The following is a 27,971-nucleotide window of genomic DNA, read 5'->3' on the forward strand; positions in this document are numbered from 1 at the left end:
TATAATTAAGTCTATGGTGGGGTATATTGGGTGTTCGGATTGTTTGACTTTGTTATTATATACTTTATTATCAGTATTGAACTTCTATATACCAAATAGCTTTTAGAAATCGTAAAATCTTAAGTAATATTGAGTAATATTTTCAATTAAAATAGTTAAGAAGTAAGGCCTTAATTCTTAAAAGTGTATCCAGATTTAGACTTTTCGAAAGAGACTTTCACCCTTCCAATTGCTAAAATTACTTGTGCGTACCAAAGAGCAGGAGAACACATCCGCGAGATACAAGTTCAAACGAGAGCATAAAGCGTTTATATCTTTTCGTTCTCACTGATCTTTCGAGTGGTTTGGAAGAAATCCCGAGCGTCGTCAGTCGCCATTAATCTAGTCCATTGAAATGTTTGGCGTCTTCCTGGCCAGGGATAAGTTGGAAGTCATATTTGTGTTTTCCGTGGCAATTGCGCAAGTTTAAGTAGTTTTTTTTCGGGGCAGATAGATGGTTGTTCCATCATGAGTAGCACCGCTTCCGGACACAGCAGTAGCAACTACGCCGGAGCCGAGGGCGGATGTGGGGGCATCTTCGAGACAATTGTCTTTGCCGGTCGCCCCGTGCCGCCGGCCCGAAAGAAGCGGCCCAAATCCAAACTGTTTGTGAGTCACTCGACGCGACAACCTTGAACGTTGAGCAATGATCCATATTTTCCACATCGGTGTAGTAACAGCAATATATACATATATTATCATTTTATTTGCCTTTATTTACAGTATTTAAATTATAATTTGCCTGTGTGTGTCTTGTTTGTGAGGATATTGCAATTCCGTCAGATCAGAACCGATTGCACCCACGCATTTCCGTTGCCCATTTTGGAAATGCGGGAATGGCGTGTTAACCGAATCGTTTCTTATTTATTTTCCCTCACATTTCACCAGCTTGCCTTCTTTTTGCATGCCTCCACTAATCTTTTGGCTAAGAGAGGAGAACAGATTGGCTAATTGGCTCTGACTCTTGCAGATATCGCTCTCCACGAATCGACCGCTCTACGAGGAGGAATGGTTCCACGGTGTTCTGCCGCGCGAGGAAGTTGTCCGGCTGTTGAACAATGATGGCGATTTCCTGGTCCGTGAAACCATCCGGAACGAGGAGAGCCAAATCGTACTGAGTGTCTGCTGGAACGGCCACAAGCACTTCATTGTCCAGACCACCGGAGAGGGTAATTTCCGTTTCGAAGGACCGCCCTTTGCCAGCATTCAGGAGCTGATCATGCACCAGTATCACTCGGAATTACCAGTCACCGTCAAGTCCGGAGCCATTCTCCGGCGACCAGTTTGTCGAGAGCGCTGGGAACTAAGCAACGATGATGTGGTGTTGCTGGAGAGGATTGGCAGGGTAAGCTATTCCCCTAAAACCATAAATATCAGACTCTAATTTGTGTTTATTTTTAGGGAAACTTTGGGGATGTCTACAAGGCCAAGCTAAAGTCCACGAAGCTGGACGTGGCTGTAAAGACCTGCAGGATGACCCTGCCAGATGAACAGAAACGGAAGTTCCTTCAAGAGGGTCGCATCCTGAAGCAATACGATCATCCTAATATCGTCAAGCTAATTGGCATTTGTGTGCAGAAGCAGCCAATAATGATTGTCATGGAATTGGTGCTGGGTGAGTGTCAACATACTATATCTCTTAATTCTTATAAATAATATCTTATATTTGGAATCTCTCAGGTGGTTCCCTGCTTACTTACTTGCGTAAGAACTCCAATGGCCTCTCCACCCGCCAACAAATGGGAATGTGCAGAGATGCTGCTGCTGGTAAGCTTAAGAATCACTCTAAAATAACCATAACTTCAAGATACAATATCTTTATCTATAGGCATGCGATATCTAGAGTCAAAGAATTGCATTCATCGAGATCTGGCGGCGCGGAACTGTCTGGTTGATCTGGAGCACAGTGTTAAGATTTCTGACTTTGGAATGTCACGCGAAGAAGAGGAATACATAGGTAGAACCTCATTTCTCTTAAACCTTAAATCATAAATATAAAATATCCTTTTGAATAGTTTCCGATGGCATGAAACAAATACCCGTGAAATGGACAGCTCCAGAGGCTTTGAATTTCGGAAAATACACCTCCTTGTGCGATGTCTGGTCCTACGGGATATTGATGTGGGAGATCTTCTCCAAGGGTGACACACCCTACTCCGGCATGAGCAATTCCAGGGCCAGGGAGCGCATTGATACCGGTAAGGATGTCATCTTACAAGTCTACTATTTATGATTTTAATTGGGAATTTGTATCAGAAGGATATCGGATGCCAACGCCGGAAAATACGCCGCCGGAAATGTACAGGCTGATGCTTAAGTGCTGGGCGGCCGATGCCGAGTCGCGGCCGCATTTCGATGAAATCTATAATGTGGTCGATGCACTTATCCTGCGCCTGGACAACAGCCACTGAGATCCTGTGCATTAGCAGCTGCATGAATATATGTATATCTGCAACACTTAGCATACTCCAACGTAGGTTAAGTCAGCGCTTTTAAAGTACGTCACGTCCGAGGACTTCACAACGAGATGCCTGTATTTATGAGATACCATTTACTTATATACATTTTACCACATAAACGATATTTATATAGAAACATATACATACATATATATATATATATTTTCTAGCCATGTAAATGTAAATTTCGATACGATATGATATGATATGTATTATGTGTGTATGCTTGACTGAAAGTATGTAATGAATCCTTAATGTGCCAAAAACCGCGAGAAGATCTAAACGACAAAAATGAAATGATTTGTAATGTGTGTTTGCTTGAAGAACTGCATCGTAGCCTAAGCCCATGAATTTATATTTTTAGTTTTGTTTATATATTTTAGTTATCGAAGCGCAAAGCTTAAATATTTGTAAATTATTCAATCCTTACGTTCGTCAATTTGTTTCTAGCATCTGTATCTGTATTTTTATGTATATTTATTTACGTCTAATTTACGTTTCTACTTCGACTACGATTATGTTACACCATAAGTTAAAGCTTTAAGTTCTGCTGCGCTGCTGAAGTGAATAAAAATCATATGTGTACTATATACAAGGACTACAGAACTGTTCTATGAGTCGGCACTATCGCCCAGGGCCAGGGGCACGTCCGAGAAGTTCACTTTGGTGTAGAACTTCTTCAGCTCATTTTTCAGCTGCAGACTGTGTGTCCAGTCCACGGTCTCACACACGACCTTCACCTCCACGGTGTACACATCCCGGAGCCAGGCTCGCTCGTGCATGATGTCCTTGATGGAGACACCCACGCGGACCAGCAGGGCACACAGGTCGTTGATGCCGCCAGGACGATCGCTGACCTCCACATTGAACTTCACCAGGCGACCCTCGGCGGCCAAGCCTCGCTCCAGACAGCGCCCAAAAACAGTGGTGTCTATGTTGCCACCACAGAGCAGCACCACAACTCTTTAGGGGAAAAATATTATTATTATATAAAATAATTAGGATTAACTTTAGTACTCACTTCTTGCCCTTTAGCTCTTCCAGATGACCTGCCAAAATAGCAGCTAGTCCTGCACCGCCAGCACCTTCCACCACGCACTTCTCCTCCTCCACCAGACGGAGAATGGCCACGGCAATCCACTCCTCCTTGACCACCACCATGCGATCGATCAGGGGCATGGCCGTGGCGTAGGCATTGTAACCCACTTTCGGGACGGCCAGGCCATCGGCCAGCGTATTTTTAATGGGCGTGCTAATGGGGCCATTGTTCTCCATGGCTCGGGTGAAGCTGGCGCACTTCTCCGACTCCACGCCCTGGAAACAAAAGTATTAATTTATTTTTGGGCACTAATTGGAACTAATTATAAAATATGATACCCACAATAATCTTTGTTTTGGGGGACAAGGCCTTCACTGCTGTGGCAATGCCAGCTATGAGGCCACCACCGCCCACTGGCACAATCACGGCATCCGGGTTGGGAACTTGCTCCAGAATCTCCAGACCGATAGTTCCCTGCCCGGCCATGATGTGGGGATGATCGTAACCATTCACGTAGAGGAGTCCCTCCTCCCGGGACATTCGCATTGCCAGGGACTTGGCCTCACCCATGTCATTGCCCTCGACGATGACCCGGGCCTTGTAGTTCCTGCACTTTTGGATCTTCATGATGGGCGCCGCCTTAGGCATCACCACTGTCACTGGAATGTTCAGCTTCCAGCCATGGTAGCTCAGGGCCTGGGCGTGATTCCCCAGGGAGGCACTGATCACTCCGGTCCGCTTCTGCTCCTCGGTCAGGGAGAGGAGGGCGTAGCGAGCTCCACGCTCCTTGAAGCTGTCGGACGAATGAATGGAGTGTGTCAGTCACATGTCGATCACAAATATTAAATATCAATTAGCAACAGTTATTAATTAGAGCCATCGAACCATATCAGCCAATTAAGGGCTATCTTATCGGATTATTTTCTGCCGAAAATTATCACCAAAATTTTGTCGTAATAATAGAGCCGTCGCGCGCATAAAAAAAATTATTCAACTGTCAACAAACAACGTCGTAGGAAAGGCAAAGATCGAAAGATTTTTAATCAGTAGACGGAAAAATTGTCTCCCAGACAATATTGATTAATATATAGTACATTCTATAATTAATAAATCATTATAAACAAAAATGATGCCGATCAGAAAAGTGCACTTTGCACTTTTATTCTCTGTTGTTAATAAATGGAGGGGGAAAAATCTATATATTATTAATAGATTGTCTTTTTTTAACACTCAGATTTAATATTTTATATTCAAAGTTATTAAAAAGCTCTATTAATGATGAAATTAAAAAAAAAAACTGGAAAGGAAAGCGATAACTTGGATAACATACTAACAAGTCTAAAATTAACCTTTCTTATCAAATGCTATCATGATTTTATGGATCTTTCCCCATAAATAATGTCGTCATATCCCAAAATGTTTTTTTTACTTTAATTATAATAAATAATAGTTTAAACTTTAAGCTTTCAAATCCATAAAATTTTTTCTTTCCAATTATACATAATTTTTTAAAACTTGTTGACTAACCTGCCAGTGTACTGTAGGAAGTCCTTTTTCAAATACAATTCCATGCCATATAGATCCGAAGAGGTAGATTTCTGAAATTAATTTTAAATATATAAAAATTATTATAAAAATCTTTAATATATATAATATTTAAATACCGGACAAGGTGTGCGTTCCACACCGCCTTTAATTAAAAATGCAGCCGAGGTGACATCATGGAAGGAGATCCGCTGTGGCCGCTCCGGATCGCAGAAGGGATCTACGATTTCCTCAACGCCACCGGAAACATGTCTGGGACGCTTCAGGGCTTCCAGCTTTACATTGACAGCGGAGCCATTTGTTTTGGGAACTGATGGACTGGGGTTTCCCGAGCCATTTGTTGCTTCTTTGGGTAATTCCGCTTTTGCTGACTGGGACATGGTTAGTTGAATGAAATCCTCCGGTTCTCCTGGGACTGCCGTCGATCACCGTTCACCAAATACTGTTAACTGCGACAAATGTCGGAACTGGTATTTATAGGAGAGTCGATGAGGAGGCTCTATTAACGAACTGGGAGTCGTAAAAACGCCACCTTTGCGTTTCAATTGCGGGCTGGTCACTTTATGGGGCCTGGCCTGACGACGGGCTGATAAGAGGAACCGCCAGCGAAACAAAAACAACGATAACGTTTCGTTTGTACCTATTTTTTCTATTTTTTTTCGAAATATCATCGAAACTCTTCAATTCCTCTCGATTTGAAGACCAATCGAAAGAACTTGTCTCGAATGCGGGTCAAAATCAATAAGAGATTAGTGGGAATACAATGGAAAGTTTTTTTTAAATATTTCAGTTCTAGAAATATTCCATTTTATTTTAATACAATCGATTTAAATATCTAAATATATATAGAGTATATTATTTGTAAACAAAACTTTTATGAGCTTTAATTTCTGAAGAACTTTGGAACATCCCGCACGAGCCCCCAAAAATTGTCTTCAGAGCAATAAACATAGCGATAAGGTGGCAATGGGTATGTATGTTGGGTAGACCCAGTATTATTGCCAAAATAACAAGCCTTATCTAATCCACGGTAAAACAAACGATAAGAGATGTCAGAACCAAAATAACAAAAAAGGATCTAGGGATTAAAGGCCAGCCAATTGGCCGGATTCGTCACTGTCATTTGCTCCACTTGCTCCACAGTAACTCCGCGAGCGAACATCCGTGGCAGGATGTTGGTGTAGATATGATGATAGCCATGACCGCCATAGGATGTCTAAAAATAAAATTATATTTACAAAAAACAAAAAATATTATTAAGCTAATTTTAGACAAACCAATCGATGTTTGGTGTGGATGTCGTGGGACATGAGCAACTTGTCCACCAATCCCTCGTTGATTAGCTTCATCAGATTATCGATGCGCTGTCCATCAGAGATCATATCCACGCTGGTATTTAGCTGATAGAAGGAGCATTCGGTTCCAAAAAGATCATACTGGATATAGCAGCCCAGCTTGGCAAACTCCAGAAGCTCATCAACGTCGAAAATAGTGCCTATGATGGGAGAGAATCAGAGGGATTATAGGATTATAGGGCATATGACAACTATATTAATACTACTTACGATCCAAGTGAGACATCACACACTTGTCAGCACGTCCACCCGCCTCCAGATAGAGTCTCATGATCTCGAAGGGGGCTTTGGTAACGCGATGTGGATGCATGGAGACACCACAGCCCAGAACCTCTTGAATCTCTCCAGCAGCCTTAATGCAATGCTTCTCAAAATCTTAAAAAAAAAAAAAAATTACTAAAAAGTAAAAGTAATAAAAATTAACATTTACCATGGATTGGATAAACACTGGCCACCTCGCCTATGAAGCCGCACTTGACCATTTTTCCGTTGACCTCCAGGCCAGTAATGATGTCCTTGGAGTACAAGTCACTCAACTGCTCCACAGTTAAGCTGGCGTTCCTGGCATCCTGCATGGCATGGATGTAGTGTCCAGTTCCGGCAATAAAATGCACACCAGTGCTCTTGGCCAGCTCCACAATGATCTCCAGATTGCGCTTCAGACCATAGCTGCTATTTTCCACAATACTGCCACCACCATGCTTCTTGTACAGAAGAATATCCTTTTTGGCCGCCTCCAGAGCTTCCTCGTCGTAGAAACGGACGTTCTCCTTGCTGGAATAGGGATACAATCGCACATACCCCAGAGTGGACATACTGATCTTGGCCTTCAGTTCACTCTCGAAGTCCGGAGGAGGTGGCCGGTAAAAGTGCTCGAAATCGAGAGCCACATGCTCGTGGGTCAAAGTACGACCCAAGAGGTTAGGGGTAATAGACCCCAGAACTGAAATAGTAGTGGAAAATTACTGAGATAAGGCCCAAGATTCGCTCTTATCTTGTTCTCACCGGTCTGTACGGTTGACATGTTCGTAAAGTGTGTCAAGTTTTGAATTTTTAATAAATTTATTTAGTTCTCAAGCACTCGGCATGCGATGCTATCGCCACAAAAGCCCGTGGACAACTGATCTTGGAGAGCCAAGAACCGAGTTTATTGTGGAGTTAACGTGGCTTGGATCCCCTCGGGCTTCTTATCTATATCTATATCTTTTTATTGCGCACAATCAGAGATTGCATTTGCTGAGGGATGCATTAGCGACTGCTTTAATTTGTTGATCGCATCCATTAGCTCTTATTGAATAAAATTAAAGTCAATTCGAAGTCATAATGCTAAATAGGATCAGGTGATCCCCAAAAAACCAACCCTCCCCCTTTTTTTATTAAAAAGCACATTCTTATATTTCTCAGAATAATTCTCTTTATTAGTTCCATTTCTTTCCGTGTTTTGTATTTTCTTTTTAATTTTACTTAGGTTTAAGTTTATCAGTTTTAGCGATTTCTCATTTATCAGATACACATATGCGTGTATATATAGTCTATATATATACTCATTTTCTTAAGATACATTTTTATCTGTTATTTTTACGACATTGCTGCTGTTCTCTTTTTAACTTTTATATCTTGTATATATATATATATATTTCTGTTCAATTTCACTTAGATCTAAGCATTCATCATTGATTTATGTACCATTCGCGACGAATCTGCCAAATATTGTAATTGTTCTGTTCTTTATATCGACGTCTGTGTTGGGTTTACAATTCGTTTTTAGAGAGTTTTTTTGCAGTTTTTTAATTGTCGAATGATCAAAATATTATTATTGTTTTTGCGATCATTATTAATTGGTTAAATATTTGTTGTTTGTTTTTTTTTTTTAAATTATCATAACGAAAAAGCACACAAAAATGTTTATTATTTAATTGTTGTGTTTAGGTAGTTACTGAGTTTTACTTTTGAACACTTGCTGTGACTTTCATTTAGGTTATACATAACTATTGCATGAAGAGCGAACAAACCATTCTGAAACATATCCCAAAATCATTATATTTTTAAACCATTTTACGCCCTTCAACTTTGTCTATACTAATTAGCACCGTGGCTTGGCTGGGGCCTTAAATGGGATTCGGTTTCTTCTTTTTTTAAAGCAAACAAGAACCTCTGCCGAACAGTTCTCCAAGCAAAAATAATCAATAAAAAAATAAGTAAAACATGCAATTGTTTTTAAAAATCATTTAATCGCTTTTTATTGAACATTATCGAGATAGATATATATAAATTTTGAAGTTTATATTGTTCTCTTTTGTTACGTTACGTGTCGCTTTCAAATTTGTTGTGGTTGCTCTTGTATCTTCTAGTTTATTGTATTTGTTTATGCATTTGTTTAAGTTTAATTAAAATAGTTGTTGCTCTTATATACGCCCAGATCTGAGGCTCATATATAGGTATATATATGTATATCTATTTCTATTTAGATTTTCTAGCTTTACCATTTCTGTGTTAAATATATGTTCACTGTTTTTCCCCACTTATTACCCCATCTGGCTGCAAATATTCTCCCCTTCGTCGTCGTCGTTTTTTGTTTTTAATTACAATTACACATTAGTACAATATTTATATATGCATAAGATTTTTTTTTTAGATATTGGATGCATTCAAGTTCAGTATATCCCATTCATACGCTTATATCGACTAATTTCGTTTCGTTTCCATTTCTGATTTAAACAAAACACTTTACATTTCATATATCCAAAAGTAAGAATCAAACAAACATCGAATTCGGCTAGCAATAGCAAAGAAATTAATTAAAACAAATCAATTTTAGCGGATAAAGATCTGGGGGGATAGGGATTATTATATTTGGGGAGGGACGGGCGGTCGGTCTAGGGATCGTGTTGTGTTTTTGTATGTTTGTTAAGCTTATAAGCGCAAAAGTGACTAAGAGGTGCACACAACAAAAATAATATTTATTTTGGTAATATTAGTAGAATTACTAGAATTAACGCTGCTGCTTGTTATTACTCATAAAAGCTTGTTCAGCTTAATTATACTTATTATTTGCCTTTTCACTTTTAAATCGTTCTTTAAATATATATATATATATATTTATAAACAAAATTTCAACTAAAAGCACACTAAAGCATTTAAAAATTATTGTAAAAATGAAAACTACAACTATGCAAAGAATAAAGAACTTATTTGCATTGTTTTAAAATTTAAATCAATTTAAACTGTATTTTATTTTTTAATTCTTAACCAACTTCCGTGCATACAAAGATATTAAATCAGTTTTAAATGTTTTTAAACGTGTTTAAACTTTAAACTTGTTCCATATATATTTTTTTGAATTCTCCCCATTTTCTGTGTTCTGTGTGTGCATACAATTTTACTAATTAATTTTTAAGCCATTAATGAATAAAATTATGATATACGTATATGTAAAGATTTAATTTATGTATTATTGTGGAAAAATTAAAATTAAAATGACATTTTGCTGTTCTTGTTTTTTTTGTTTTTTAGTTATAGATTAAAGTTTTTCAGTTGCGATTTATATTTTGCACAAATAGTTTGCATCTCTTGAGTTTAAAAATTATATTGAAGTTCATTTATAGAATTCTGATTTTTGTACAGTTGAATTGTTTTTCACTAAACACACCATATGGTTGGACTTTTGACTATTGTGGGATTGCGCTTTCCAGTGAGCTAAGTGAGCTCTCAGGAATCTCTCTAATCAGTAAGTGACCCTTGTTGCCCCCGAGATTCCGACTCCATCGAATCGTTAATAGAAATGCCTCCAAATAATCAGGGGACTCTCCCAGGACAATCGCAAACCATCATCATCTGACAGATAGAACTCTGGTTTAAGGCGAGCTTTTATTTGCACCTGCTGCGAAACGATTTTATTCAGTTCTGTGCCAAATATGCATATAGGAGTTGTTGGTCGTGTGAACATTTTGTTTTTTTTTTTTTTAATAATAGAATCAAAATTTATTGCAACATTTCCTTTTGGTTATAGATAAGTTTAGTTTTACTTAAATTTTTGTTTGATTTTTTTTTTTGTTAAATTTTTTGTATTTTGTATATTTTTGTTTTAGGGGTTAACAACACAATTTATGTCTACATTTAAATTTATTTGCATAGATGTACTTGGTTTGAATAAAATTTTAAATTATGTACTACAAAATGAAGAAAGCAAAAATTAAAAGGTTTTGTTGTGTACGCATGTGTTTTTTTTTTTAATACAAACAAAGAAAAACTAAATAACGCTTAAAGCAATAAAAACCTAAAGACGAACCATATATATTTATTGTATTTTTTGCATTTTTTTTTTTTTGCTGTTGCCATTTTTTGTTAAATTTTCTTTTTTGTTATCCCTATATATATATAGAATATGTGTGGATTTTTTTTTGTAATCTGGTTTTTTTTTGTTTTTTACCCAAAAAAAAAAAAAGAAAATGATACGCGTGTGTATGCGGCACACCATTTTACATATCCTACCATATATAGACGCAGATTTAGTTAATATTACTCATATATATATATGTAATTCATCGAAAAATCAAAAATCAAAATCAATTCAATTTTATGTTAGACAGGGGGACAGGGAGGTGGGGGCGGGGGGAGGCAAATATTAAACGAAGAAAAAAACGCCGCTTGCACTGCATTCGCATTCGCCTGCTTTGATTCACTAATTAATCATAATTATATATATATATATTTCTATGTATAGGAGGAGCTCTATGCTCCAAGTTGCTTTACACTACACGCGCTTCTCTCTCTCTCTCTCTTTCTCCCTCTAAACGTTTTTCTTTCTCTTTCTCTCGCTCGAAACTTTCGCCCCATTATCCTTAAAGTGGTCGTGGCTCAAAGCAAATTGTTAAAGGATCTCTTCTACACAATTGCGTTATTCTTGGTTTCATTTCTTAATGTTTTTTGTTTTTTTACATTTTTTTTTTGTGGTGAGGGTTTTTGTTTTTTTACGCTTAATTTTGCAAATTTTTTTTTGTTTTTTTTTTCTTTTAATACATATACATAATTAATTAATATATATTTTTGTTTTTTGTTTTTTATACTTTCATTAGTAGCTGATAATTAAGAATTGAGAAAGAGTTGGTTTCTTGGTTTTGTATGTGAATTTGGGTTTGTTGTTAAATTTCTTATCCATTTCTTGGCTTTTTTTTAGCATTAATTTTCTTATTATTTTCGTTTTTGATTTTTTTTTTTTTATTTAATACACTCCAACATATTACAAAAACAAATGACACACATCGTCTTACTTAAAAGGTTTTTTTGCGTTGTATGTAACTTGAAACAATGGTTTTTTTTTTTTAGTTGTGTGCTTGTTGTCGTTGCAATTGTAATTGTGGCGGTGTGTTGTGTTGGTTGGGTGTGTGTGTGTGTGTTTTTTCTAATTGAATACAAACAATTTTAAATTGTATTTTTGAATTAACAAAACATTTTCAACGTTTAGGCGAATAGGCGGCGGCGGCGGCGGTGGCTGCGACGGTTTTTAAGCGAATATTTTCCAAAATCAGTCCAGAAGTTCCTGCGCGGATGTTGTCGCTGCTGCACCTGCTGATGTTGTTTGTTGTTGTTGATGCAACAAACTGATGCAACAATTGTTGTTTCACTTGCTAACGCTGTTACGCGTCTGGTTCAAGATGTTTGTTAACTGCTGACGAACGCTGTCTGGTTGCTTTCCGCTGCATGTATGTTGCATGTTGCATGTAACTACTACTGGTTGATGATGATGCTGCTGCTGCTGCTGCTGCTGCTGCTACCTGTTGCTCCTTCCGCCTCTCATATGTGTGTTGCTCGCTGACGACGTTGTTGAGCATCGAAATTGTTGTTCCAGTTGTTGTTGTATTTTTGCGGGGTTTTTGGTTATCGTTTCTCTGTACTATTGTTGCTTGTTTTTTGCTGTTTACATTATAATTACATTACAATTACAGTTTTTATATCGATTTTATAGTATTACTCTCTGTGTTTTCTTGTGTGTGTGAGGAGTGTGTGTGTGTTTGTGTTGTGTATGAGTGTGTGTGTTTTGGTGTGTTTTTTTTTTAATGCTCCGTTGCTGCTCATATTGTTGTTGTTGTAGCATATATATTATACTCTTATGATGGGTAGGTTGGTTATTATCATTCTACGGCTACTGTTTACTGTTTACTGTTACTGTTACTGGCACAATATCAAAATTCAAATCTTTTGAATTTTCTCGCCAACGACAACGGGATTATTGCGTCGGATCTCTTGTGCGCCATGCTCTCTGTAATCGAATGTGCAGTTATGTTTATCAGAATAACGGTGCACGGCGCAGTACAGACCGCCGCAACGACACTGGAAACCTACAAGAAAAAAACAAATTAAATTATAGTGTTGGAAAATGTTAAAAAAAAAATAAAATAAAATCCCTCCTCTTACCGGTCAGGCCAACCTTCTTGCGGCATTCACCACATCGATTCTTCTTCTTTTTGGCATCCTTATCGTCTTCCTTGTCCTTGTCGTCCTCATTGGCGGAGGCGGCTGCTTGTGTGGAAGTATTTGGACCGGTCGCCGATGTGATGGCTTCGCTATTGACTTTGGCAGCAGCGGCGGCTTCTTCGGTGATTTTCTAAAGGGAAATTTTCAAAGGGAAATTTTAGTCAAAATTCACAATCCAAATGACATTTAAAGCCAATGTCATATTTTCCCTTCAACGAGATTGCACAAATGCGATCGAATATTTAATTTATCAAATATTAAATAACTAATTTAATTTTTATTTTTTCAGAAATCTATTAAATATAGTTTATAGTTTATGTCACTACCATTTCGAACGCAACTGTACATTCTCGTCCTCCTCCTCGAACTGCATTTCAAAAGCCTTGAAGGTATTTTTTCTTTAGAACATGTATTTTCTTTTCTTATTTTTTGGTTTATTAGTGAAAATGATTTTAGACTCTTTCATCAAGACGTTCGGTTGCTGTATTATAGTATATTGTCTTTTTTTTTTGGCATTTTTGGCGGTCGCCTAGTGTGCGGCATGGGCGCACCGCCAAAAAAAAAAATAAATTTCCCAACCAATAGCTGAACGATAGAGAGCAGAGGAAGTGGGGGGAGGGGGGGAACAACAGGGTGGGGTGGTGGTGTGGTGTAATAAGGTTTACCCGCTTCTTGGCTGCTGACCCCTCCTCAGCAGTTGCACCACCGACATCGTCCGACAGATTAGATGCTCCTCCTTCGTCACCACCATCAACCGACACCTTCGGCGATGATACAGCCTCAAAGCGGCGCTTCTCACGCTTCGGCGACTGCGTCTGCTCCTTCTCGCCAGGATTCTCCGGCTGATCGCCACCCTCAGCTTCTGACTTTTCCATGGCTCTGCCGCTCATGGACCAACGGAGTACCGGCTATCGAGGTAGTTGTTGCTTTCCTGGCCAATCCGGTCGCCTTCTTGCGCGGCGTTACAACCGCTGCTGCCTTCGGTTTCTCCACCAACTGGGAGCTAGAGGCACTGGCTCCAGACTTACTGGCCACCGCTGCCGCCGCCGCTGCTGCCGCTACCTTTGCCTTGGCCTTGACACTCTTGACCCGGTTCCTGGTCGGAGCACTCTTTGTGGCCTTTTCCGATAACGCCTTCCGGCGCAGGGCTTCCGCTAGAGCTGCTTTACCCGTAATCTTCTTCGGTTTTGGCTTTCCCACAACGTTCAGCCGGAGAATTCGAGGAGTTTTCAACGGATCCTCAATGCCACCGATAGTGATTGGCTTGGGTGGAATTTCCTGGGAGATGCTAGCCGTGGTATCGTTGGTAACAGCCGCCAGTAATGGACCCGCACCACCTTCTCTACGGGATCGATTGCGTTTCAGTTTCTTGGTGCGCTTCTTCAACTGTAGTTCGCCGATCCGAGCTGATTTCTTAGTGCTAGTGTTAGATGGATATGTGTGGACATTCGCCGAGAATTTGACGCGCCTCTTAACGCTACTGGACTCTGTCGCCTTGCCACCGCCCACTTTGCGTGTGGACAGCGAACTCTTCTTTATGGCTGGTGGATAGTTGTGGAGGCCAGCTGTTCCTGTTGTTGAAACCGAGCCGGATCCTGCGATTGGTAAGGATTCTTGGACAGCAGAAACTGCTGTCTCGGCACCAGACACCTTGGCAGCAAGTCTAGAAGCGGCGGCGGCGGCGGCGGAGTTTGTTGCCTTGCGAAGTGGGCGTGGCGGCGGCACTGGATGGAAATGGACGACTGAGGCGGCGGCTCCTGTTTGAGCTGCAACATGGCATCGAAGTGAAGGAGAGAAGTGTAGGTGGGAAAGGAGGTTAGTGCGCCTGGGCGACGCCGATAGACCCAGTAAGAGCAATCATCAGTACCCTTTGGAATAGCCGTTGTTGTTGTTGTTGGTGTTGGAATAGTAGTAGTGACCAGACCACCGATACCCAGCTGAGACCCGGCTACCGCCGGTCCGCCCATGGCGGTCGACAATGCACCCGCAACCGATCGCTTAGCACCGCTAGCGATCGAATTACGTTTCCGTTTGGTACGGACCGCAGTAGGAACAACGGGTACGGATGCTTCATTGGCCGGGGACGGGTGGACGACGACATCATTTCGATTTTTAGAGGCGATAGATGAGACGCGACCGGATATTCTTTGCGATGTGGCACTATATAGAACCATCTCGGCGGACTATGGATTTGAAATTTTGAAAAATTTTTGATTTTTTTGAACCGGAAATTTAGGATCCGAGCCGAATGGTTTGCCTAACAAATGCCGAATGAATATTTCAGGGTGTCTGACACTAGAATGAAACGGTAATTTGATGGATACAGGGGTGCCTTAGACAGAGAGGCTTTCAAAAAATATTCCTATATTAATTCTGACACAAGTTGGGATACAAAATCAAATGAAAACCCCTCTAAACTCTAAGAAATCCCTGTCTGGATGGAAAGTTTGTGTGTTTTTGGATCCCCCCAGGGGATAAGTGGACATTACCTGCTTTACGGATGATACAGTCTAACCAATTATTATTAGCACATCAGGTTAACAACACACACAATTGCAACACCGACGTACAACACAATTTATACACACAGAGTATATACAGATCAAATCGAAATTCGAAAGCGCAGGTCAACTTTTCAACCGACTTCCCCTACTTTTCACACATACAACGAATTGTTTCAACAATTTCACTTAAGATTACACTGAATTTATGTCCGAAAAACAAAAGAAATTGTGACTGACTGAACACCAAAGCCTACACTAAACTAAGCATCTAATTCTAAGCCTATTTAGGTTTAAATTTTTATGTGTTTCGTTGGCAGATCGAGTAGAGCAGCAGTCGAGGAGGATGAAGGATAGTGTCTGAATGACCACCATGTCATGTCGCACATACCTCTTTGACATCGTTGTGTGGCTGTTGTAAGCTGGTGACTGTGGGCTGTGCGGTGTTGGTGATTGCAATGGCCGGACTGAATGTGGGGCTAGGTTGTGGGCTTGGAACTGAGACAGGTGTGCTGCTCACAGGTGGCTGTTGCTTTTTCCTAAGCGAGTCCTGCAAAAATTCAAATTTAATTTCAAATTAAATTTATATATTATTTGATATATTTTAGCATCTTACCTTGTAGCATACGGAGCAGAGACCATCTGTGGCTGGGTTACCATAGAAGCCGCAACCGGAGCGGCACATGGGTTGCATTGGATTGGATTCACGTTCCATGGCTAAGGCGCCTGTGTTAGGTATGTGTGTGTGTGTGTGTGCGGTTTCTTTGTTTAAATCGCGATTCGCGAGTTGCGAGTTGCGATCTGCGATTTGCTTATCCGCTTTTTTTTTACTTTCGCCCAGCGAAGTTTCGTCTGCTTCCTGCAGTGACTCGGGACTACTACTCCTTTCCTTCCTGCTATTTCTCAGTCGTGGAAGCGTGCAATCGGCAACGGGCAACGTGCAACGCGCAACTTGCAACCAGCAACCAGAAACTATCAACTGTTGATCCGCGCCGTTGTTTTAACTGTTGTTTAATCAGTTCGTCCAATTATTAAGCTATGCTTGTTTTTCGCTTCGTGACTGCAGCAAATTAATGGCGGTGCACGCTAAAAAAATAGATAAAAAATAGAGGAAAAATTAATTAATAATTTTAATATATGTTAAAAAAAATTAATAAATTTAATATTCATATTTTATTATACCAAATATAGTTGGTTTACGACGCAGAAGTAAAAAAATAAATATGTTGCAACAACAAACAAGGCAACATTACAAGTAAGACTATGTTGTTTTTTTTTTTATCTCCTTCTCCGCTTGCTCTCTTCAAGGCTGTCAAGCATATCACTAACAAACACATACACACATCCAGATACACTATCAATAGAGAGCGAGAGAGAGAGAAGGAGAGAGCAGCAGCAAGTCGGGCCTAAACCAGTTTTCCCACCAAAGCAGAATCCGAGAGTGAGTAGTAAGTGGTAGTAGTAAGAGGTAGTAACCCAAACGAGTTTGGTTTTATGTTTAATGAATTTAAAGCAGTCACACCTAACGGTTTACCATAATAATGTTTATTATTCCCCGAATATCCATCCAATTGTTTTTATGACAATCGATTAATCCCAGTTATCGAGATCTGTATCGAGTTACTTTCTCGCACGTCCATCACTGACACAGAGAGAGAGAGAGGGAGTTATGTACTGTGTAATTTCGTATTAAATTCTAATAAAAGAGTGCAGATTTCTCCCTGTGTAGAAGCACAGGAAAAGCGTAATGGCAAAATGGTAAAAGCCATCCACCAACAACAGTTCCACAAAGCACCAAGGTGGAGATTGAACCATCAGTTACATGGCCAGCCAAGGGAAAGGAAAGGAAAAGGGCGAGAAAGAGAGAGAGAGAGAAAAGGAGAACAAACACAATAAGATTTACTGTTATTTTCAATGCGACGCTGGAGCTGGAGCTTGGGGCCTGGGGGCCGAATCAAAATGGGCACACGCTCCATTGTGTATGTGTATGTGTGAGTGTTTGCGTTCTGTAATACAAATTTGACCTTAGTGGTGGAAAACTAAGCTGCGCTGTAGCTGTTAAGCCTGGTAGGCCTGGTAGGGAATTACACACTAAATGGCTATAATGTTAGAAGGGGGGTTCCCTACGTTGCACAACAACTGTATGGCCTACACCACAAAACTTTTACCCAATACAGATACAGAGGCAACACGAGCAGCCACCAATGGCCTCAGCGACTTTTACATTTACAACGTAGCATGGGGAGTTTTTTTTTTTTTGTGCTCAGCACAAGAGAGCACAACATGGCAGTGGTGAGTTTGTGGCCTGACTAACAGGATGGATGGTGGGGGAGAATGGGGGGTATAAGTTGACATATGGAGGCGAGGCAAGGCGTCGCTGTCGCGTCGCAGTTGCTGCATGTGTTTACATTGGCATTGCATTTAAAAACTTACATATGTACATTTTGCTTGGCATGTATGTACATCAGTATTTATAAGCCCTGCTACGAGGAGCGAATAGCAATAAATAATTTTGTTTTTTTTGCTTTTCCTTTTTCTACGCAAATTGTTCGAGTTGTGGCTGGCGTATAAAATTTATTTTGATTTATAGGAGCTGCGCTGCTACTACAAAGAAACCCGAGTGCAATGTACAAAACATGTTTGTACGAATGTTTGGTGGATTTCCTGCTGTTGTCATTTAATTGTGAGGCCAAAACAGCTGTCTGTCACTCTGGCATCCCGATCCCCCAACCAACCCACCATCCTCTCTCTGCAGTATACACACCACCACCACAACAGTCAGGAGGTGGGCTAATCAAAATGTCAACAACAAAAGGAAAAAAAAAATTCCCCACACAACAATTGGCAGTCAAACCAAGGAGGCACAAGTGATGAGAAGCTCTCTATTTGGCTCTCTCTATATATATATATGTATGCATGTGTGTATGTACATCTTATATACATACGTACATACATACGTCAACAAGCACGCGCGGCTGCTGTGGCAGAATTTATTTTGTTTTTTTCTACGAAATAAACAAGAATAAAAAGCTGATGCATATGTATTGAGTTTATTTATTTTGTTTTGTGCTCGCCGCCTCTTCTTCCCTCTATCCCTCTATCCACCCATCCGACGACCTCTGCTATTTTTAAGCGATTTCGTTTTGTTATCTGACGAGCGAGCGAGTGAGCGTGTGTTTTCTCGTACGCTAAAGTGTTGGCCATTAAAGCAAATAGGAAATCATATGATTCTTTCGGGCCAGCTTTATGACGACATCAGGAGAGTCAGGCGCGTGACGTCATAATCAGTCAGCACTATATGCCAAGCTTTCTCGACACTTCTGCGGTTTAATCATCCAAGAATTCATAGTTTCTGGCAAAATGCGCACTTGTATGAGTTGCATAAGCGAAATAATACAAAAAAAAAAGAAAACAAAATACAGTGCTAAGTGCGAAACAATTAGCAAGAAAGGGAAAAAAATTGGCGCATGGTTGCAAAATTGCAAAAAGGCAGTATTATGCAAGTCTGGGGCGATAACAGGCTTTAATGAAATGCTCTAGTATTATGCATATTCATTGAGTAACTAAATAGTATTATTATCTATATTTCATTTTATTTATAGATTTTAATTCATTATTTTATTTAATAAATGTCTTGGTGTAGGGTATCCTATAGTCGACTACCATATACCCTTCCTTCTTCAATTACAAACTGATGATAAAATTGATAAAAAAAAAAAAATGGACAAACAACAGTAAACAAATTACAAACACACACACACACACACACATACACATACAGGTTAATGTGCTGATGACCTGCATTCAAAGACTGAAGTTTACAAGAGGAAGGCAGCCCCAAAGCGGAGATGATGATGATGATGGAAAGGGTAGGGAAGGTAGGAAACAAGAACTCACGCAGCAGCAGCAACCGCTGACTCACATTTGCATATTAATGAGCGAGTAAGCCGAACAACAACAACATATGCTGATGAAATGCAACAAAGAGACAACATCAGGCTTCGTCTCGTCGCGCCGTGAATTAATAAACTTTATTGAAATGTGCGCGAAAGGAGCAGGGAAGCATAACAGACATAGAGGTAGAGTGGAGAGTGGAGAGAACAAGCCAAGATGGCTGCTCGAGTGGAGAGTCGAACGTAGCATGTCCGAGCATGACGTCGTCTTCTGAAGAATGCGCCAACTTCCGGTGGTCTTAATCCGAAAGAGTGCATTTTAGATCTATTATATCTCATTTTTGTATCTTAAAAAATCAATCAATCTTGCAGATACACAATTATCTACAAAAAGACAGAACGTAGAGCGTGCCTATGGAGGAATTGGTTTAAAATTAGAGTTGAAGGCGAAGGAGAGAACAAAAAAATCAACCTAACGGAAAGCTGAAGAGACCAGTCCAAGTCAGGGATGGGAGCGTGAGTTGCCGCCCATCATTAATCAAAATAAATTACAAACTACGAACGGCAGGCGAGGCGAGGAATCATATGAGCAGAGAAGTCTCATAATAAATGATCTCCAGACCGGCGATTTTGTTGCAAAAATTATTTTTAAAAAAATAAAAGAAACAAGGCTGATCCCAGACATCGGGGCGGGGCTAGGATTAAAAAAACATGTATGATGTGCGCACATCCGACAAACAAACAAAACCGCAACCCGAAAAAAATTAAAATCGAACGAAGCACTTGGGGGGGGGAGAAACGCTGGGAAACACCTGTTCAGAATTACACACACACCGGGAGGGAGGTAGGGAGGGAGGGAGTGCGATAGGTCAAAAAACTCGGGATACACATGGCTCAGATCTGGATGTGAGTGCCAGTGCCAGGAGGGTTGAAAACCCATCTATTGAATTGTTTATTTCTTTTTTTTTTTTTAGTAAAAGGACAATGTATCCTTAAAAGAAAGAGCAGGACAAGAGGGTTACAAATAAACAAGTATTTATAAAGAAAAAAAAAATCTGATATTATTCTTACTTTTTTTTTTGAAATTTCAACTCGGCACTGTTCGTTGTAGGGATGTTTGACTGTAAACTGATCGCCTGCTTGGCAGGAACAGACAGGACGACAGGACAGGCTGCCCTGGGGACTTGAACTGATTTCACCTTGAACCCTGGGAGACAAAGACAGAAAAGAGAAGTCAACAAATACACACACACACACACACACACACACACACACAGAGAGATTGTCGCATTCAAGTGGAGACCCACAACGACAATCGTTATCGAAGCCAGACTTGATATTTACCTATCGGGTCGTCCCCCATCTCACTTTCGATCTCCAATTCCATTTTCGCCTTTGTTCGGCTGGCACACAAAAGTCAATAATGGAAAGGAGTCGGAGACAAAGAAACGACAAAGTCATTAGTCCCGTAGGAACAAAAGCAAAGAGAGAGCACTTTGAAACAGACTTTTCAAACACTGGCTGGCAGGCATCATTTATTCATGTTTTTACATGTTTGTTCAAGAGTTTAAGTCATTTTTCAGAAAATTTATGTCAAATGTTAATAGATTTTTAGTTCAAGAACAATTTATGCTAACCTATTGACATTAATTGGATTTATTTTTCCCCAGACCGAATAATTAATTAGTATGAGAACCTACAGTGAGCAAAAATTGCATTCTACCAGAACAAACTCGTATTTTTTTTCCTCTTACTCGCAAGAACACTACCCAGTGGTCATACATATATTATAAAAAAAAGAGGAAAAAAATATTCATTTATAAGAATTTACGAGCGCCAATAATTCACTTGAGCCGTACGAACACACAGCAGACCACTTTTTTTATGAATTATGCGCCAGTAAGTGTGCAGCAACAGCAGCCAAAGGCCATAAAAATAAAAATAAAAGGAGCAGGCGTTGGCCCGAAAGGAGAAAGACAAGAGGGGGGGGGGGGCAGGAGGAAGAATGAAGAAGAAAAAAGAGTGCCAGCCAGGCAGGCAGGTGGAGGAGATTGAAGATTGAAGATTGGAGGGGAGGAGGGAGCAGCATGGTGCAAAACTCCACTCTTCGAATAGCGAAAGTCACCACAACTTTTGCTCTCTTTCCTTCCTTTCCGATGCTCCTTTTTGTGTCTTCCACTACGTCTCTCACTGTGCCTGCTACAGGTAAAAAAAAAGAAGAAAAAAAAAAAAATAAAGCAAATAGCAAGGTGTGCAGTTACAATGGCTGTCAGTCGTATATATGTACTGTACATGGCACTTCCTGAGGGGCAGAACCCCTCTCACCTAATCCCTGAATTTGTTTTTTTCTTGTATTTTCAGTTCACACTCGTACGCACTCATACACGCACTTGAAGATTAATGAAAATCGCATGGGAAAATGAAATATGAAACTCTCCAGATGAGCAAGTTCGTCCCCACATGAGTAGCTCGTATGTCTTGCTCTCTCTCTTGGTGGGATATTCCCTACTTACAGTGGATATACATTGAAAGAAATTTTTAAGGATTAAGGATATAAAAAAGAATAAAATTTCATATTTTTGAAATTAAATTTTTATGTTTTATTAAATATTTAATTTTACGTTTGTTTATTTTTTATATAACTATTTATGATATTTTATTAAATATGATGACTTTTTTCTCTCTTTTTAGTTAAAGATCTTCTTAAGGGGGGGAGCCAGATACTCTGCAGGGGTTCAACAATGTAAAAGAGTGGGAAATATTCTATGAAACAAAATAAATCAGCATGGGAAGTGGAACTAAAAAGCAAAGAAGTCAGAAGAATTGCAATAAAATAATAGTTATAATAAAGAATCTATAAAAATGTATACCCTCATCTAAAAATCTAGTTCTATTATTTATTTATTATTATACAATAGTTTCCTAATCTTTATTTTCACTTAACTCTATTGAATGTCAACCTATTGTTCCACCAATTATGGTTACAGTGTGAAAATGCGGGCTAAAATAAGTACCAAAAGGGAAATTGGTGCGGATGTTGGGCAAGCCGAGCAGAGCAGTGAGAATAAATGACGAAACAAATGAGCGAATTAGTAAACAAAACCTGAACTCCGAGTGGTGTTCACTGTACCTCGAAGTCTTGGCTTTATGGGCTAATCAAATCACTGAAGCCAGACACTTGGAACTTGGAACATGGAGCCTCCTCTGCCACTGGCTCTGTGTGAAGTTCCAACAATCCCAACCACAATCCGCACAACAGATTGCCGAAAAGAATCCAGTTTTATAGAATTCACAAAAAAAAAAAAAAAAAAAAAAAAAGTAAGTGCACAAAGGAGCAACAAAAAACAAACACAAAGTAAGGTAAAAATAAGAGAAGTGTAGAAGAAACCCCAACCGAAGGCCGTTCAAAGACTCTGCTAGAGAGAGAGGAGGCTTCACTGTGGTCACTCCAACTGAGAGACTGACAGACATGACGGAACAAGTCGACGGAAAATGCGAAAACAAAAGCAAAACAATGACAGATGCGGAAGCCTTCAGATAGAGATGGATCTACATACGATAGTTGAAGATACAGTAGAGATTCTATAGATGAACAAACTATGCATATATAATTTTATAATTATTTTTATTTAATATATCATCTCTCTATATATTTCATCTCTTTATTATTATTATTATTATTATTATTTTATTTAATTTTATTTTCTTTTATAGAGTGCTTTCACTGTAATCTGCCATTTCTACTGTTTTAACTGCCATTTTGTGCTATTGAACTTTGCCGTTGGCGCTTGAACTTTGCCAGCTGAGGGGTGGGGGGATAAGTAACTGAGAGAAGCTGCTGCAGCAGCTGAGTCAGAATCAAGATGATGACTTTGTTTTTGGGCGGTGGCAGTTGCTTTTTACATTAAACAGCAGAGTGCATCGTTGATTTTATTGATTTATGCATTTTTACTAATTCGGCGATTGCTTTCCTTTCTTGGCATCTCCTCCTCCTCCTTTTCTTCTTCTTTTCTTCTGCCAGGAAAGGCAATGAACTGAAAGTCCACTGAAGACAAAGAAGTCAATAGGGAGCAAGAGCGAGCGCGCCAACAGGGCGAGGCAGCGCCAGCAGCAGCAGCAGCAGCCGCCAAGGAAACGAAGGAAACACAAAAGAAAAGGCTGGGCCAAGTTTCGCTTTTCATTTTGTCTGGCTAACGGTTGTGTGGGGGGTGGGTGAAGCAGGGGGGGCAAGTTAACGGCAACGGCACGGTCGCCATGGTTGCCAGATGTGGTGAATATGCGCGAAGAAGCCTCTTCCAGTGTTGGGGCTTAGCTTAAAAGGGAAATATTAAAAAAAAAAAATAATATAATTATAATAAAAAAATTATAATTGATATTCCACCCATATTTTATCCCTTTTAGATTATTTTTTTTTTATTTTTATCATTATTATTTTTTTCTTTTTCGAAGAAAAACTTAAATGTGAGTCCAATCGATTCCCAAAAAAAGAGAAAATTGAAAATAAAAAACTAAAAGCCATAAAGGACCAGATAACAAATGTTGGGGAATGCGAGGGGTAGTAGGGGGAGGGCATCGGAAAAGGTTAGTCGGCGCATTGGGAAAATCGATGTTGGAAAGAAAATTTGTGGCTCGACCACAAGGTGAGCCAGTTGGTGGCTTTTATTTTTATTTATTTTTTTTTTGTCTTTTCTCTTTGTGGTTCGATTATATGTTTTTTTTTTGTTTTGTATTATTTTCTTGTTTATTCGTTTTTGTGGTTTCCTCATATACCAGAAGACAAGTCGAGCCAGGAAATTAAAATGATATTAAAATTATAATATTTTTGCAAAAAAAAAGAGTTTTGAAGGACATCACCAAGGATTTTCGTAATTGAAAAAAAATAAAGGGGAATAGATTTTATTATTTTGACCTAAATACAAGAGAATTTTATTTATTGGGCTATTTTCGTTTGTTTTTCAGACTTTTTCTGCCAGAAAATAAACAAAAAAAACAGAAATTTATTTATATATTCGAGATTTCTTGAGAATTCGGGAATTTCTAGAGATCTGGGGATAAAATATGCATCAGAAATTGAAGTGATTGATGATTAATTTCCATATCATTCCATCAAGATAATTGTCAAAAAAAAAGGTTCAATTTTAGATATTTTTACATACTTATAGAGAAGGTACAGTCTGTTCCCCCAACAGTGACAACAAAAAATTGCATAACTTAAAAAAAATAAAAAACAGAGAGACAAGAAACAAGAGAGAGAGACACAAAAAGAAGATCAAGTATAGGGGATTAGGAGTACCTAAAAATAGCCCTCCTCTTCTGCTCCACACAACAAAGATTTCGAAAACGGGCCGAAAAGCGAACAGAAAAAAAAAAAAAACGAGGATCGGTCAGAGGGGCGGGGCCGGGCCATATGGTTGGCGGGTGGGTGGTTGGGTGAGTGAGTGGGTGGGTGGTGGTGGTACTGAGGCATCCATTTACACGCGACCTATAAACAAACCCGAACCAACTGAAAATGAGGCCGCGGCCGTTCACGCGTTCAACGTCAGACGCAGACGGCGACGGCGACGGCGACGTCTCTCGCTTATCAGTTTCAGTTGTTTATATAAAAAATAGACAAAAAAAAAAATATAAAAAGCAGACGTTGAATGAAATAAAAGGCGTAAAAAAAAACAAGTACAGTAGAGGTAAAAATTTTAGATTTTTTTAGAAAATTTTTATTTAAGTTTTTAATAACTATTATGATAATTATAATTTCTTTATATTTTATTATATATATTTTTTTTTAAATTAATTATCATAATTATTATTATATTATATATAGAAGTTGAATGAAATAAAAGGCTTAAAAAAAAAACAAGTACAGTAGAGGTCAAAATTATATATATATATTTTTTATAGTTTTATTTAATTTTTCAATAATTATTATAATAATTATAATTTCTTTATATTTTATATTTTTTTCCTTTAATTAATTATCCAAATTATTATTATTATATAGCTCTATAAATCTGAACACAGCTGTACTTTGAAATATATGCTGATGATCAAAACATTTTGTTTGTTTTTATGTTTATTAACTTTTTTTAAGCCGTTTCTCCAAGTCATCAAAACAAATATTTTTTCTGACTAAAAAAACTTAAAAAAAAAGAAACCTTGTTTTTAAATTTTAGAAAAATTAGCAAGAATGACACGTGTTGACTAGAATTTTAAATTGACTGAGGGGATTAGTCATTCCGGATCGGAATCGGGGATCGGGAAAGTTCTACAAACAAACACTTTTCATTCGAATTCGAATATAGTATCGAGCTGGCACTCTCTCCACTCTGTTCATGAATCACTTGCGTGATAAAGCCTTCCAAGCAGCGTTTTTTTTTGCCAAAATGTACTCAAGTGTTTGGTATTGGCTCTTATCTCCGCCAAATTGTATATAAAACTGATGGACTCTCTGTATTATTTAGCTACAGGGTAGCTAGAAGTACTCGTTCTTCGAAGCATAAGTGATTGTGAGTGCCGACGTGTGGAAACTTAGTATGTGCATGTCAGAAAACGTGCCTAGCCGAGCGGACTTGGGCTATGTTGGAGGAAAAAAAAAAAGAAGAAAAAACTCTACAACTCCCGATTAGTCTCCCAATAAAAAACGACACGTGTGGGATGCAAAAAAATATAAAAGTGGAAACACAATCAGCAATTGTTACAAGGTGAGCTGGAAGTTTTTGTGAAAACTGATGATGACTCATCAAGAAAATGCAAAAAAGGAAACAACAACAATCTGTGATAAAAAAAAATATATATATATGACATATCAGCTGGGCCGCCCTCATATGCGATTAGACAGGGTTGTCACCCTACCTGCACAGCACCCCTATGCAGCTGCCGATAAGAATCTCGGCCGAATACTCTTCAATATACGGGTCGGATCTACGCTATACAGAGTGAGTCACTCTTTCAGATAAAGAAATAATTTCAGTCACCGCGATAATGCGGAAAATGTTATTTAAATTAAGCGATAAGGGAGTACTATCAGTTATTTCTTTTCTTTTCACTTATCAGCAGCGTACGTCCTTCGTTTGCATTTGGCCATAAGTTATTGATATTTTTTTTATTGTCTTCAAGGGTATTTGGAGTTCTGTACGTGTTTCTGCTTTTGTCTTTCTAACTCATATTTATTTGTTTTTCCTTTATTTTTCGTACTTCGCGCGACATGGCAACGCTCGCGACACACACACGAGCGCACATGTGACGTAGGCATGCTGTGTGTATTGGTGTGTCGTGGTGGAGAGCGACCGTGGGGAGTTGCAATATTGTGGTGAAAAGGCAACGTAGGCGAAGGGGAAAATGAAATAATTTATTTTTTTTTCCACAATTTTATTTTTTTTTTTTTTGTCATAATTCGACTTACTTTTCAGTTTTTCTGATGAGAATTTTACGAGTTTGAAACAAAAACTCAGAGTTTGGAATCACAGTTGTTGAATTTTGTCGATGATGGCTTCCGCAGAAACCAATTGCTAGTAATTATTTTAACTTTAGAGAATTGCACAGGGAGGGGGGGGCAAATAATATATCACAAAATGGTGCACGACGCAGTTGTTTTTCCAAGGCTTTATTTTTTTTTATATTTTTTTTTTATTATTCGGTTTGTGGATTAGACCAGGACTTGGCTTTTTTTTTTTAAATAAAATTTCACACACGACGCGCAGTGCAGTGTAGCTGCGTCCTGCGATTTCCCAGCTTCAAAATGCTGGAAAATTTTCCTTTTTTTTTTATTTAATTTAATTATTAATCGCGGCACACACACCGACGCAACAATATAACGAGCGGGCGAGAGAAGAGATGGAGGGGAGCGCGTGTCGATTAATTTATTTAATTTTTTTTTTTTATTTAGCAAGTCGCCTGACGGAATAAACGTGGATCTGATCCTCCAAACGCGAAGTGAAGTCTCCAAGCACAGAAAATTAAGTGAGACCACCAATTCCCAATCGAGTGTTTCCAACCGAGAGTTTTTCAGACCAGCCGACGAGTTCCCAAGCACAATTACACACGAAGGCAGAGGCGAAATTTTCGTGGCGTTGTTCGTTTGCACCCGTGGTGAATTTGGTAAACCAGCTCTGTTAACTATGTATGGTGAAATCAGCTAAGAGTTTTTTTTTTGTTTTTTAGATAAGAGGGGGTGTGGGGACGAGGGTTCAAAAAGAAATCGCTAACGAACAGAGTGAGAGAGAAAGAGAAAAAAATGGGTATCAAAAGTAGGAAATAAATTAAGCGAGGGACAGAGCAGCAGATTGTCGAAATGCGTATGTGTATATCCACCAAAATGTTAAATAACAGCCGAGAATACAGAGACGGTGCAAAGTGCACACACAATAAGAGGGTTGGGGAAGGGGGAATAATAAGACCAATGCAGCGTCCAAGGGGGGGGTCGTCCGTACGGAATTTCCTGCCAAAAACGCCAATGTTTGTGCTTACAACGCGATTTGCAGCGGCCCTCGGGCTCTATTTTATGGTTTACTCGTCCGATTTTAAATTAGGCGACGACACACATTTAAACGAAAAATGGCGTCGGAGCGTCGAAAGAGATAGAAAATAACAGCGTCAGAGAGCGCTGCGCTGCGTCATCACTGCTAACTGCGCATTTAAAAAAAACAATCGCTATTATATATTCATTTTTATGC

The 27,971-nt window shown here is 39.1% G+C and overlaps 5 protein-coding genes and 1 long non-coding RNA gene across 17 annotated transcripts in view; 2 read left to right on the forward strand and 4 right to left on the reverse strand.

The window, feature by feature from the left end:
• LOC6500553 (tyrosine-protein kinase Fer) overlaps positions 1-3,104 on the forward strand; it is a 27,812-nt gene extending 24,708 nt beyond the window's left edge. For 6 of the 9 annotated variants that reach the window (XM_044714248.1, XM_001953428.4, XM_044714251.1 and 3 more), the window contains 6 exons: positions 1,010-1,384; positions 1,441-1,654; positions 1,720-1,806; positions 1,868-1,996; positions 2,055-2,237; positions 2,299-3,104. In XM_044714248.1, the coding sequence (XP_044570183.1) occupies positions 1,010-1,384; positions 1,441-1,654; positions 1,720-1,806; positions 1,868-1,996; positions 2,055-2,237; positions 2,299-2,450 (1,140 nt within the window). In that variant the 3' untranslated portion in view covers positions 2,451-3,104. Of the gene's footprint in view, positions 1-78; positions 649-1,009; positions 1,385-1,440; positions 1,655-1,719; positions 1,807-1,867; positions 1,997-2,054; positions 2,238-2,295 lie in introns of those variants that run through there. The other 3 variants (XM_032450618.2, XM_044714253.1, XM_044714265.1) reach the window with 2 other exon arrangements.
• On the reverse strand, positions 2,959-5,537 carry LOC6499995 (L-threonine ammonia-lyase). The gene is made up of 5 exons (XM_001953429.4): positions 5,202-5,537; positions 5,065-5,135; positions 3,880-4,330; positions 3,520-3,812; positions 2,959-3,461 (listed from the first exon to the last, which is right to left on the reverse strand). The coding sequence occupies exons 1-5, from the start codon at positions 5,460-5,462 to the stop codon at positions 3,110-3,112; spliced, it is 1,428 nt and encodes a 475-aa protein (XP_001953465.1). The 5' UTR covers positions 5,463-5,537; the 3' UTR covers positions 2,959-3,109.
• Positions 5,538-5,854: 317 nt separating this feature from the next.
• LOC6499994 (phosphotriesterase-related protein) lies at positions 5,855-7,495 on the reverse strand. The gene is made up of 5 exons (XM_001953430.4): positions 7,443-7,495; positions 6,868-7,380; positions 6,648-6,812; positions 6,360-6,577; positions 5,855-6,298 (listed from the first exon to the last, which is right to left on the reverse strand). The coding sequence occupies exons 1-5, from the start codon at positions 7,459-7,461 to the stop codon at positions 6,161-6,163; spliced, it is 1,053 nt and encodes a 350-aa protein (XP_001953466.1). The 5' UTR covers positions 7,462-7,495; the 3' UTR covers positions 5,855-6,160.
• A 1,153-nt stretch (positions 7,496-8,648) lies between these two features.
• On the reverse strand, positions 8,649-27,370 carry LOC6499993 (AN1-type zinc finger protein 6). 2 transcript variants are annotated; one of them, XM_014910820.3, is made up of 5 exons: positions 26,702-27,370; positions 16,029-16,498; positions 15,804-15,962; positions 12,852-13,041; positions 8,649-12,775 (listed from the first exon to the last, which is right to left on the reverse strand). In XM_014910820.3, exons 2-5 carry the CDS (start codon positions 16,125-16,127, stop codon positions 12,627-12,629), a joined length of 597 nt encoding a protein of 198 aa, XP_014766306.2. In that variant the 5' UTR covers positions 16,128-16,498; positions 26,702-27,370; the 3' UTR covers positions 8,649-12,626. The 2 variants fall into 2 exon arrangements, with proteins under 2 accessions (XP_014766306.2, XP_032306544.1); XM_032450653.2 differs by lacking the exons at positions 15,804-15,962; positions 16,029-16,498; positions 26,702-27,370 and adding an exon at positions 13,577-13,801.
• Positions 13,631-15,797, reverse strand: LOC26515242 (flocculation protein FLO11). 3 transcript variants are annotated; one of them, XM_014911920.3, is made up of 3 exons: positions 15,401-15,737; positions 14,779-15,206; positions 13,631-14,677 (listed from the first exon to the last, which is right to left on the reverse strand). In XM_014911920.3, the coding sequence occupies exons 2-3, from the start codon at positions 15,083-15,085 to the stop codon at positions 13,767-13,769; spliced, it is 1,218 nt and encodes a 405-aa protein (XP_014767406.1). In that variant the 5' UTR covers positions 15,086-15,206; positions 15,401-15,737; the 3' UTR covers positions 13,631-13,766. The 3 variants fall into 3 exon arrangements, 2 of the variants coding, with proteins under 2 accessions (XP_014767406.1, XP_044570202.1); XM_044714267.1 differs by lacking the exon at positions 15,401-15,737 and having other exon boundaries at positions 14,779-15,356; XR_004309879.2 differs by lacking the exon at positions 14,779-15,206 and having other exon boundaries at positions 14,547-14,677; positions 15,401-15,797.
• LOC116654708 lies at positions 16,720-18,452 on the forward strand. The gene is made up of 2 exons (XR_004309884.1): positions 16,720-17,867; positions 18,003-18,452. It is a non-coding gene; the product is annotated as an uncharacterized LOC116654708 (long non-coding RNA).
• Positions 27,371-27,971: the final 601 nt, after the last annotated feature.

The sequence above is a fragment of the Drosophila ananassae genome, chromosome 2L (assembly GCF_017639315.1).
Source record: "Drosophila ananassae strain 14024-0371.13 chromosome 2L, ASM1763931v2, whole genome shotgun sequence".
NCBI lineage: Eukaryota > Metazoa > Arthropoda > Insecta > Diptera > Drosophilidae > Drosophila > Drosophila ananassae.